Below are 11,894 nucleotides of genomic sequence, written 5' to 3'. Positions count from 1 at the left end.
AGTGTGCCCCCCAAAAATATATGTTCAAGTCCTAATGCCCAGCACCTTGATCTCAGACTTTCAGGCTCCAGAACCACGAGATGATACATTTTTATTTAAGCTGCTCAGTCTGTGGCATTTTGTTGCGGAAGCCCTAGCAAACTAATTCAGGACCCCCGGAGGATCTCCTAGGGAAGAACTGAGCAGCCCCGCAACAGTTTGAGGATATCCAGAAACACTTGTGTGCTTTCCTGTCCCTGATCCTGGGCAGGCTCATATAGGCCTGTTTCTTGCCTGCCATGAAGCTAGGTGAGTGGATCAATGAATGCATCGCAGTGCTGGAGGTGTGACTTCACTCTCAATGGGTGGCCAAACCCACTGAGGTCAAGGCCAGTGAATAAATCATTTGTCCAATGCAGCTCAGACAGTCAGGCAGGGCCAGGCAGAAAGCCTGAGTTTGGGGCATATTTCTTTTTCTCTTTCCTTTGGAATCTAGAAGCAGCCCCCTATAAATTATTATTCCAAGAAACAAACAGTGAAATTGTGCAGCACACCACCCTCATACCATGCCTGCTATGTGCTGTGAAGAGATAAGAACAAAAAACTTAGAAAGCGAAGAGTCAGAGCCCATGCTGTGTGTCTTTGGACAAGTTAGTTCACCTCTCTGGTCCTCAGTTTCCCCATTTCTTCACATGGAGATAGTAAGGGTACCCATTTCACAGGGTTAATGTCATGATCACACCAGGAAATGAATATAAAGCACCTAGCAAAGTACTGTGTCTTAGTAGAGATTGGCAATTATTAATAAGAACTGCCCCCACGTTACTTACAAAGGCAAAATTGGGATGAACAATTTCTGCATCTTCAGCTATGATTCTGAACATAGTGCCAATAACTTTTCCTCCTCCTTTTCCCAGAGATGAGTTTGGAACGGACAAACTGTGTTCATATTTGCTTCCAACAACATTAGTTACTAAGTGTTTTCTCATTATGAAAATGAAATTATGTCTCAATTCATATTCTGTTTTAAAAAAAGAAAAAAAAGAATCAACAGAAAGCTGTCACTTCTCACCGCAGCATCAGTTCCCCCAGTGGCGGGTGCGGCTTGGGGCCATTGTTGGCAGCTGCATCCTTGCTTCAGGGATGAGGCTTGTGTGAGTCATGGAGGCCCTGCTGTTCCTGGTCCCTTTCCTGGGCTCCTGGGCTCGTCTTCATTTATTTGTTCAACAAGCCTTGCTTTGAGATTTGTACTGGGGACCAAGAGAGACAAGAAACTATGCTCTTGCTTCCAAGCTAGTGGGAGAGATAGAAATGATCACTGACAGGCCGGTTGCAGTGGCTCACGCCTGTAACCCCAGCACGCTGGGAGCCAAGGCAGGTAGATCATGAGGTCAGGAGTTTGAGACCAGCCTGGCCAATATGGTGAAACCCTGTCTTTACTAAGGATACAAAAATTAGGTGGGCGTGGTGGCAGGCGCCTGTAGTCCCAGCTACTCAGGAGGCTAAGGTAGCAGAATCGCTTGAACCCTGGAGGTGGAGGTTGCAGTGAGCTGAGATCGCGCCACTGTACTCCAGCCTGGGCGACAGAGCAAGACTCCATTTCAAAAAAAAAAAAGAAAGAAAGAAAAAAGAAAATGAAATGACAAAGTGGTCTTTAGGGGTTACTACTATTCTTATTTTATGGGGAGGTGAGGCTTCCAGGAGAAAGTGGTAGGTAACTGAGGCCCACCTCTCAAAGGCATTTCCTCCAGGTATTTCTATCCTACATCAGCCTTTACATCTCCAAGTAGACGTCCCCTCCTCTGGGCATCTTTCCTGGGTACCCAGTTTCTATCCTGGCACTTAACAAGTCTGTCCCACCACTGGAACGGCTGTTGACTGAATGACTGTAGCACTCAACTCTTTTCCATCTTCAACCTTTTACACTTTACTGCATCTACTGGTCCTAAGATGTCATCAGTTCTGAGGCCCTTTCATTAATTTATGCACCATTAAGAAAGGAAAATGCTGTCAATTAACGATGACATGCTTCCAATTGTTACGCCCTGAGAAATGCTAAAATATGAAAACTGTGCCTTCAACACAATGAATTATATGATGAAAGCAATTACTGCTTTTAAAAACATCCGAGGGGAAGAAGATTTTATAAATATCTATATAATAATAATAACAAAGTTTTCTAAACACTTACTCTGTGCCAGGCATTGTTCTAAAGTACTTTTCATCCATGAGCTCCTATCAGGGTTGGCAAACTTTTCCTGTAAAGGGATAAGGGTAAATATTTGAGGCTTTGTGAGCCATACTGTCCCTGTCACAATATACACCTCCCATTGTAGTGTGAAAGCAGCCACAGACCCCACGTAAAGGAATGGGTGTGGCTGTGTTCCAATAAAACATCATTTATGGACACTGAAGTTTGAATTTTATATGACATTCACATGTCATAAAATACGATTCTTCTTTTGATTTTTTCCCCAACCATTTAAAATATAAAAACCAGTCTTAGTTTGTGGTTTGTACAAAAAGAGGTAGCGAGCTAGGTTTGGCTTACAGGCTATAGTTTGCCAATCACTGTCTTATATTAACCTTCCTATCAACCCTACAAGATCGATACGATTATTATTCCCTCTTTAAAGATGAGAAAGCTGAGTCTCACAGAGGTACAGTAACGTGCCCAAATACACACAGCTGGTGAGTAAGCAAGCTGGGATTCCAATCCAGGAGGTCTAACTCTGTAACTTGGTTTTAAGGACAATGCTGTTACCTTCATATGGTTGCCTTCTAATCTTACCTTTTATTCTTTGTTACAAAAGTGACACATATAAGTTTAAAAAGTTCAAATCGTTCAGAGTCATAAGGAAGAAAAAGAGAGGAACTCCACCCTCCAAAGATAAACACTGTTAAGGGTTTGGACACACAGCTCACACAATGCTGACTGGTTAGAATGTTCTGAACACTGTGTGACTTTGGACAGATTGCCTAACCTCTCTGGGCCCTTGTCTCTCAAATGAGGAGGTTAAACAGGATGACACAGTTCTGTGGGCCCTGCCAGGTCTGAGCATGGAGATCTGTTTGTAAGGATTGTGCAATGACAGCTAGCTCTGTCCCAACTGCCTGGGTGTAGAGGGTGATGTCAGCCCTTTGCCAGTCCCTCAAGGTAGGTCCGCGTGGCTACAGAGTCTCTTGAAGCAGAGGCACGAGGGCCTGAGTTGGGAGTCTTAGGAGGCTCCAGGCTCCCTGCCGGGCTGACACCAGGGACCACTCTGTCCAGTGAGAAGAGCTCCAGGAAGCTGGGAGGCAGAGGCTTCAGGCAGTGCTGCCGGACGTGGGGCTGGCAGACTGGCAGACGCGGAGGCCTCAACAGACCCAGGCCCAGCTCCCTCTCTCAAGTCAGACACGTGCTGGGTTTGGATCTATGTCTGATGATTATCAGCTTTATGACCTTAGACATGTGACCTTTGGCATGTCTCCTCTCTGAGCCTCTTTTCTTGCCTATAAAATGGGGACAACAAGCACCTCACATCACTGACAGATTCATGGAAAGATACCTGTAATGCACCTGGCCCAGAGGTGAGGCCTAATAAGTGTCAATGACCACCCCCCATCCTTCTGACACTTTTCAACAGTACCCTTTGAAACAATTCTACTGTTTCCCAAATTGTGAACCTACTATGTGCCAGGCACCACATCAAAGGTTGTAGGCTGGGGAGTGCAATGAGAAAAACACACCCCTTGTCTTCAAGCTGACAAGCTTACACCCTGGGGGGAGTACAACAAAGATCTAGGTGACTTGTACACAATGAGAATACATGGACAATGTCCTCCAGGCCAAGAAGAGGGAGCAGTTGGAGAAACCAGAGGAGTCTTCACTTGGAAAGCCCAGAGGGGCCCCTGTCTGGCAAGGGGGTGGCGGAGGAATGTGAGCAAAGATGTGGGAGAGGACAAGAACATTCTAGGAACACAGGCCCACAGAATTTTCCTGGAGCACAAGAGAGAAAGCAAAGAGAGTGGGAAGCTGAGCCATATAGATGGCGAGGCTCAGTAGCAGTGAGTTTTGGATTTGCTAAGAAACGGGGAGTTGTAGAAGGATATTGAGGGGAGGAATCCCCATACAGCACAGGGGAGACAGGAAAAAGGCCATGGGTTTTGAAAGAGGGAATATGAATGTGGGACCCTGCTCCCTCTCTTGAGAGCACCCCCTTTGGGTGTCATCCATATCAGGTTCTTACACAGTATTTTACTTGGTCCTAAATGGATGTTACTCCCAGTTTACAAATGGGGAAACAGACGCTCAGAAATGGTAAGCTGCTTGCCCAAGGTCACCGAGCAGACAGTGATCGGGGGCCTCTTTCTGACTGTCATCAGGGGGAGCTCCGCTCTTTTCAAACTGTGATCCCAAGAGAGATCCAAAGTCGCCTTTGAGAGCAGGATTAGGACAGGGACTATGAGCTAGGGCCAACCCTGGCTACACCCAGTCTCCCCAAAGTCCCTGGAGGTGTATGTTATTATTATTCTCTCCATCATGGGAAGGAGGGGGTGGAGCTCAGCACCATGAGAGGACTTACTCAAGGCCACACATTAAAGGTAGGGAATCCCGGCCAGCTTTTGGAGGAGTATGGAACTCTGAACCCTTCTTCCCGCTACTCCACACTGCCTCCAGGTTTATTCCTAAGCAGGGCTAGGTAGAACTGGGAACAGCCCAGGTCAGAAAGGCCCAATTCTCTCCCCTGAGTCAACATCCACTGATTTATCTGCTTTATTCCCTCTGGCAGCCAGGCCCACAAGGCCAGTCCCTCACTCCTGTGGTTACAGAGACCAGATTATGCAGAGCTCTCTTTGGCTCCATCCTCAGTCAGAAGCAGCATCTCCACTGCCTGGATTGGGGGCCTAGGTGGCTACACGTTTACCACTTGCCTCCAGGCAGGTGACCCACCGACCTGAGCACTGTGTGGTAGTGGGTCCTAAAGAGGAGCTCTCCCTGAGTTGGGCCCCTGTCCACTGATGTCTCTCATAAGCAGATGGCTTGCAGTGACCTTCTCCCTGGTTCTGAGGCAAGTCTCTGAAAGGCACAGGGACAGAACCATTCTGCTGGGAAGGGGAAACCCTAGAGATACGGTGAATCATAAAGAGCAGGGGTGGGGTAGGGCCTGGGTTTCCTAACCCCCCCATCTCTCACTTGGGCCTCAAACCATCTACAAAGTGGGCCAGTGTAGACCCACGGTACAGATGAGGGTTTGGAGGCTCAGCAGGGGTCGAGACTCACCTCTGACCATCCAGCAGCAAAATGACAGGGTTCAGGTCTACTCTTATACTCTTTCCAGCAAGGGAGGAGAGGCCAGAAGACACCTGGCTCTAGGGCCAGACTGTGCCACTACTACTGTGATAATGGCATTAAAGAGAGTCTTGCTCTGTCACCAAGCTAGAGTGCCGTGGCATGATCTTGGCTCACGGCAACCTCCGCCTCCCGGGGTTCAAGCGATTCTCCTGCCTCAGCCTCCCGAGTAACTGGGATTACAGGCGTCCACCACTACACCCAGATAATTTTTGTATTTTTAGCAGAGACGGGCTTTCACCGTGTTAGCCAGGATGGTCTCGATCTCCTGACCTCATGATCTGCCTGCCTCGGCCTCCCAAAGTGCTGGGATTACAGGTGTGAGCCACAGCACCCAGCCCTTAAAAGAGTTTTCTTGTTGAAAAATTTCAGTAGGGGAAGGTATAATGAATGCTCTTGGTGAGAGAAAAAAAAATGGGACAAATCAAGTCGGTATGCAGTGAAAAGTCAGCAGCTGTAACATTCTATGATTCAACGCAAAAAGTATGTTGAGTTCCTCAGCTGAATAAGTAGTATAAACAAATAATTTCTTTTTCTTCTATCTCTCCATACAGGGAGGGTGTTGCTCTTATCTGAGGACCTCTTTGCTGTCCTCGACCAATGTTCAAATGAAGGTGGAAACGCCCTTTTTAAAAAAAGCACTCCATTCCCTGAACTCTTCTAGAAGAATCCAGGCAGAACGTTTGAGCAGGCGAAAACACACAAGCTAAGCGAGGCAAATGCAGAAGTTGCCTCTGGTGATACAGCTTGCACAGCGACGACAGAGGGGGGCCAGCGAAATCCCCTCCCCCAGGAGGGGAGGAAACCGCAGAATGTTCCTGACTCGGCACCCGGGCGGGTGGCGCAATGTTTATGTTTGTGTACCTAGCGCGTCGCGTCGCTGCAGCAGGCTGTGCTGTCCAGGGGGCCGTCACTGGGACTCAGGGCACGGATATCGCTGGGCGTTGGGGGCGGGTGGGGGTCTTCCCAAGCGTTGCGATCCATGTCTTGGCAATCCGCCCAGAACGGCCCGGGATTAGATTTTGCCTTCAGCCTATAACGGAAGCGACGACAGGGAGCGAGGGTTGGGGCCGGCTTCTGTTCCGGGTTGGAGCCCCCCAGCCCAGCGCTTAGTGGGCGCTCATTCAATATACTGCCTATTTGTGTAATAAAGGGATGGAGAAGCTCGGTCTGGAGCCAAGGTGACAGAAAAGTGTCGGGCGGCCCCTGGGGGGCGCCGTCGAGTCGAGTGCGGGTCGCCCCTCACCCCTCCAAACGCCAAACCCGGGAATCCACCGCGGGGCCTTGCGACCCCCCACCGGGATTTCAGCCCCTTGACCTGCCCTCCTTGGCTCCAAGTCTTCCGGGGGCCACAGACTAGGAATAGCATTATTCCCGGTGGGGGTTTGCTCGCTTACACTTTCATGGCAAATGTAGATATTTTAAAGTCACCTTAAAGAAAGTCTGGGAAACACGAAAGCATTGCTCTGAACCTCTCCACCCCAACTCGCTCGAGTCGTTCTTGGTAGGAACGACTTTTCTATCGGCAGAGTTGTTCATTTTTCTCTAAACTTCATCTTAGGCGCCTCTGTGCTGATCCCCGCGCCGCCCCACCCCACACCCCAGTAGTGTGGTTCTGGGCAAGTCAGTAGCTTCGCTTGGGGAACCTCAGTTTCCCCGCCTGTTAGTGATGAGGAAATGAGAGAAAGGGGCACAAGAGTAAGCAAAAGCGCAGGAAGCCCCTTTCGGCTCAGGTCGAAGGCCGAGGGGTACGGGGAAGGGGTCTCGGAGAGGGAGAGACGGAGGAGCGGCGAGGCCAAGGCAGGTGGCACGTCGCCCATTCTCCCGGCCGCTCGCATCCCAGAGGTCAGCCTCAGCTGGCAGCGAGCCCTCCGCCTCCCCGCTGGGCCCGGAGCGCGGCGCGGGCCCAGTCTCTGGGGACTCGCCAAAAGCAGGCCGGACGACAGGGCGGGGGCCGGGCCGCGAGCCAGCGCGCAGCGAGCGGACCCAGCTCCGAGGCTGATGACGTCTTCTCCTCTAGCTCGGCGGCGCCGGGCCGAGCCGGGCGGGTGACGTCACCACCCCGTCACGTGATCACCATTCAAACAAACACCCTCCTCCCCCTGCGCGCGGGTCTGGCCCGCCCCGTCCCCCAGAGGCCGCATATAAACGAGCTCCGCGGACCGGGCTCGCTGCGAAGGACATTCGGGCTGTGTGTGCGACGTGGTTCGAAGGGGCAGTCGGAGCAACCGCGAAGAAGCCGAGGAGCCCAGAGGCCCGCGTGACGCTCCTCTCTCAGTCCAAAAGCAGCTTTTGGTTCGGCGCAGAGAGACCCGGGGTCTAGCTTTTCCTCGAAAGGCGCCGCCCTGCCCTTGGCCCCGAGGATAGACAAAGAGTACCGCAGGGCCGATCACGCTGGGGGCGCTGAGGCCGGCCATGGTCATGGAAGTGGGCACCCTGGACGCTGGAGGCCTGCGGGCGCTGCTGAGGGAGCGCGCGGCGCAATGCTTGCTGCTGGACTGCCGCTCCTTCTTCGCCTTCAACGCCGGCCACATCGCCGGCTCTGTCAACGTGCGCTTCAGCACCATCGTGCGGCGCCGGGCCAAGGGCGCCATGGGCCTGGAGCACATCGTGCCCAACGCTGAGCTGCGCGGCCGCCTGCTGGCTGGCGCCTACCACGCCGTGGTGTTGCTGGACGAGCGCAGCGCCGCCCTGGACGGCGCCAAGCGCGACGGCACCCTGACTCTGGCGGCCGGCGCGCTCTGCCGCGAGGCGCGCGCCGCGCAAGTCTTCTTCCTCAAAGGTACGCCCTCGGGGAAGCTCGGGGCGGGCCGCACACCCCTGAGATTTTGCCCGGTACCCCCGGCTCTTGGCTCCCGGGGGGTCGCCCCACCTGCAGCGCGTGGGCGCTGGAGTACATTTATCTCTGGAACTTGTCATTGGCTTTGTTTGGCTTTGGGAACAAAGACTTGCCTGGGCCTTTCCGCTGTAAATAAACTTCCAGCCCTTGGTGGGTGGGGGAGTCGTATGAAGGTGCCCTGTCCCGGCGTCACTAATGAGGAAAAAAAATGTCTTTGTATTTCCAGGAGGATACGAAGCGTTTTCGGCTTCCTGCCCGGAGCTGTGCAGCAAACAGTCGACCCCCATGGGGCTCAGCCTTCCCCTGAGTACTAGCGTCCCTGACAGCGCGGAATCTGGGTGCAGTTCCTGCAGTACCCCACTCTATGATCAGGTTAGTAGGTGTCCCTGCCACAGGGGAGAAGTAAGAACTGGCAAAGGCATGGAGGAGTAATGCCAGGGAGAATATGGAAAGTGACCTGCAGCGTTATTTATAACGGAGGGGACACAGGGATATGATTGTAGGCTCTACAGAAATGAATTTGCTGGTCCTGCCCAGGCAAATGGGCTTAGTCCCCTATTTATTTATCCTCCAGCAACAGAACTGAGTTCACTCGGTATCTGAAATTGACTTTTCCAGCAGAAAGTTTTTGTGCGTGTGGGCACTGGCCTTGGCTTTGAGCGAGCTTGATGAATGTTGGATATTTCTGGATTTCAGGGTGGCCCGGTGGAAATCCTGCCCTTTCTGTACCTGGGCAGTGCCTATCACGCTTCCCGCAAGGACATGCTGGATGCCTTGGGCATCACTGCCTTGATCAACGTCTCAGCCAATTGTCCCAACCATTTTGAGGGTCACTACCAGTACAAGAGCATCCCTGTGGAGGACAACCACAAAGCAGACATCAGCTCCTGGTTCAACGAGGCCATTGACTTCATAGGTAAATGGAATGGATGCCTGGGGCTTTTCTGCCTCTCTCCTCATTTTAGCCCCTAAGCCCAACCTTTGTGGCAAGAGCTTGAAGTCTTCTGAGCCTTCTTCCAGACATTCAGTATCAGTCTGGTGTGGGCAACATTCCTGCAAAATGTGAATTTGATTCGATGTCCCACTTTACAGATTTGCAAACTGGGGCTCACAAAGTTGAATTGACTGGTCTATCTGCTGAGTGGAAATCCCCAGTCTGAGTTTAAATCCTGTGCCATCCTTTGCACAGTGCCCACGTTGCCTCCATGAACAGTAGCCAAGTGATGGCATGTGGTGATGACCATTTCTAGACAAGACACACATGACCTTTCTCAGATATACTGTACCTGGGCTTGGGGTGGTTCTCCTGAGCTCTCGAGTAACCAGCCGCTCCTTTTGTTTTCCAGACTCCATCAAGAATGCTGGAGGAAGGGTGTTTGTTCACTGCCAGGCAGGCATTTCCCGGTCAGCTACTATCTGCCTTGCTTACCTCATGAGGACTAACCGAGTCAAGCTAGACGAGGCCTTTGAGTTTGTGAAGCAGAGGCGAAGCATCATCTCCCCCAACTTCAGCTTCATGGGCCAGCTGCTGCAGTTTGAGTCCCAGGTGCTGGCCCCACACTGCTCGGCAGAAGCTGGGAGCCCCGCCATGGCTGTGCTGGACCGAGGCACCTCCACCACCACCGTGTTCAATTTCCCCGTCTCCATCCCTGTCCACTCCACGAACAGTGCGCTGAGCTACCTTCAGAGTCCCATCACGACCTCTCCCAGCTGCTGAAAGGCTGTGGGAGGTGAGGCTCTTCACATCCCACTGGGACTCCAGGCTCCTTGAGAGGAGAAATGCAGTAACTCTGGGAGGGGCTCGAGAGGGCTGGTCCTTATTTATTTAATTTCACCTGAGTTCCACTGGGTTCCTAAGCAGTCGTTGTGATGACTTAGCGTCAAGACATCTGCTGAACTCAGCACATTCGGGACCAATATGTAGTGGGTACATCAAGTCCCTCTGACAGAATGGGGCAGAAGAGAAAGGACTCTGTGTGTGAGCCGGTTTCTTTTTGCTCGCCCCTGTTTTTTGTAGAATCTCTTCATGCTTGACATACCTACCAGTATTATCATTCCCGACGACACATATACATATGAGAATATATGTTATTTATTTTTGTGGAGGTGTGTGCCTCCACAAATGTCATTGTCTACTCCTAGAAGAACCAAATACCTCAATTTTTGTTTTTGAGTACTGTACTATCCTGTAAATATATCGTAAGCAGGTTTGTTTTCAGCACTGATGGAAAATACCAGTGTTGGGTTTTTTTTTTAGTTGCCAACAGTTGTATGTTTGCTGATTATTTATGACCTGAAATAATATATTTCTTCTTCTAAGAAGACATTTTGTTACATAAGGATAACTTTTTTATACAATGGAATAAATTATGGCATTTCTATTGAAATTTCAATGCTTTTATTTCTTTGGCAACCACACCCAGTCCCTCTCCCACTAGTGAACTAGGGAAGAATTTCAACAAGGGCCTGCAGAATGTGTTGAGATCTGATCCCATGCCCTGTGGTGGTCCATTGGTCCTGTGAAATGGCTGGGTTGCAAGGGAGGAAGACAAGTGAGTATCATGAAACACCAGACGCTACAACTGAACTCTTAGTATTGGATCAGTGTGTCTACCCATGCCCATTTTAGCAGCTCTGTAACCTACCATGTCACCCAGGATGCTAAGGTGTCCCCAGAGCTAAAGCTAGGAGGAAATTGCCACTTGCCTGGATTGCCTTTTTCATTTAATACCCTCCTCAGGTTAATATAAAAAGTCGCCTGACCATCTCTGAGCTGTGCTGGAGTTATGAAGAGACAAAAGTTTTTCCAAACACATGATATAAGGCAGTGTGTGCTACCTGCCCCCAGATAAACTCAGCAAGGCCTCTTGCAGATGAGATGCTGAGACCCAGCATGGCTAAGTGGCAGAAACAGGAATTGGAATCTACATCTGTTCTGGACTTTCATTTGCCCATCTCATGGCACTCTTTTTGCTTTTTTTTTTTTTTAGACGGAGTCTCACTCTGTTGCCCAGGCTGGAGTGCAATGGCGTGAGCTCGGCTCATTGCAACCTCCGCCTCCCAGGTTCAAGCCATTCTCCAGCCTCAGCTTCCTAAGTAGCTGGGATTACAGGTGCACATCACCATGCCCGGCTAATTTTTGTATTTTTAGAGACGGGGTTTCACCATGTTGATCAGGCTGGTCTTGAACTCCTGACCTATCTTTTTGCTTTTGAAAAGGCTTTTGTTATTGTGAAAATAATACATTGAATGGCAAAAAAAAAAAAAAAAAAAAAAAAATTCAAGCACTATAAGCAAATACCCATGCAAATACATCACCTGCAACAGCCTGTCCCCAACCTGACCATTGCTAACATTGCGGAGGACATTCACGCTGGTGTTTCTGCATATAGACATGGCATTTTTGCTAGTTGTCTCCTTCAGGTCACCTGATTTCATAATTTTATTGAAGATAAGCAATTAAACCTAACTTGATCTAGGATAATATTCTGAATTTGTACTCCTTTGCCAAGCAGGCAAAAAACAGAAAAGATGTAATTGCTAACAACCTGTAATCCAGTCTACAATGTTGCGTTAAGAAACTGTGAAGTTCTTGGATTACTGACCCCTTAGTGCCCCACCCCACTCTGTTTCTGGACAAAGTGCTATGGGAAGCAGAAAAGGAAATACCCCATTTGCCTTATCCAGGAGCACCCTGTGCTATGGTTCTGGTCCTGTCCTGTTGTTCAAGGTCTTTACACAGAA

The 11,894-nt window shown here is 50.3% G+C and overlaps 1 protein-coding gene and 1 long non-coding RNA gene across 3 annotated transcripts; one reads left to right on the top strand and one right to left on the bottom strand.

The window, feature by feature from the left end:
* Nucleotides 1-815: 815 nt before the first annotated feature.
* On the bottom strand, nucleotides 816-6,390 carry LOC108520005 (uncharacterized). 2 transcript variants are annotated; one of them, XR_001882798.1, is made up of 3 exons: nucleotides 6,176-6,390; nucleotides 2,171-2,237; nucleotides 816-1,229 (listed from the first exon to the last, which is right to left on the bottom strand). It is a non-coding gene; the product is annotated as an uncharacterized LOC108520005 (long non-coding RNA). The 2 variants fall into 2 exon arrangements; XR_001882799.1 differs by lacking the exon at nucleotides 6,176-6,390 and adding an exon at nucleotides 5,243-5,432.
* A 1,036-nt stretch (nucleotides 6,391-7,426) lies between these two features.
* On the top strand, nucleotides 7,427-10,537 carry DUSP1 (dual specificity phosphatase 1). Its single transcript, XM_017859285.1, has 4 exons — nucleotides 7,427-8,093; nucleotides 8,377-8,522; nucleotides 8,847-9,066; nucleotides 9,497-10,537. Exons 1-4 carry the CDS (start codon nucleotides 7,727-7,729, stop codon nucleotides 9,865-9,867), a joined length of 1,104 nt encoding a protein of 367 aa, XP_017714774.1. The 5' UTR covers nucleotides 7,427-7,726; the 3' UTR covers nucleotides 9,868-10,537.
* The last annotated feature ends 1,357 nt before the right edge of the window (nucleotides 10,538-11,894 follow it).

The sequence above is a fragment of the Rhinopithecus bieti genome, unplaced genomic scaffold (genome assembly GCF_001698545.2).
Source record: "Rhinopithecus bieti isolate Rb0 unplaced genomic scaffold, ASM169854v2 scaffold_49762, whole genome shotgun sequence".
Taxonomy (NCBI): domain Eukaryota; kingdom Metazoa; phylum Chordata; class Mammalia; order Primates; family Cercopithecidae; genus Rhinopithecus; species Rhinopithecus bieti.
Note: the sequence above shows the minus strand (reverse complement) of the source record. Positions and strands in the feature narration are given on the sequence as shown.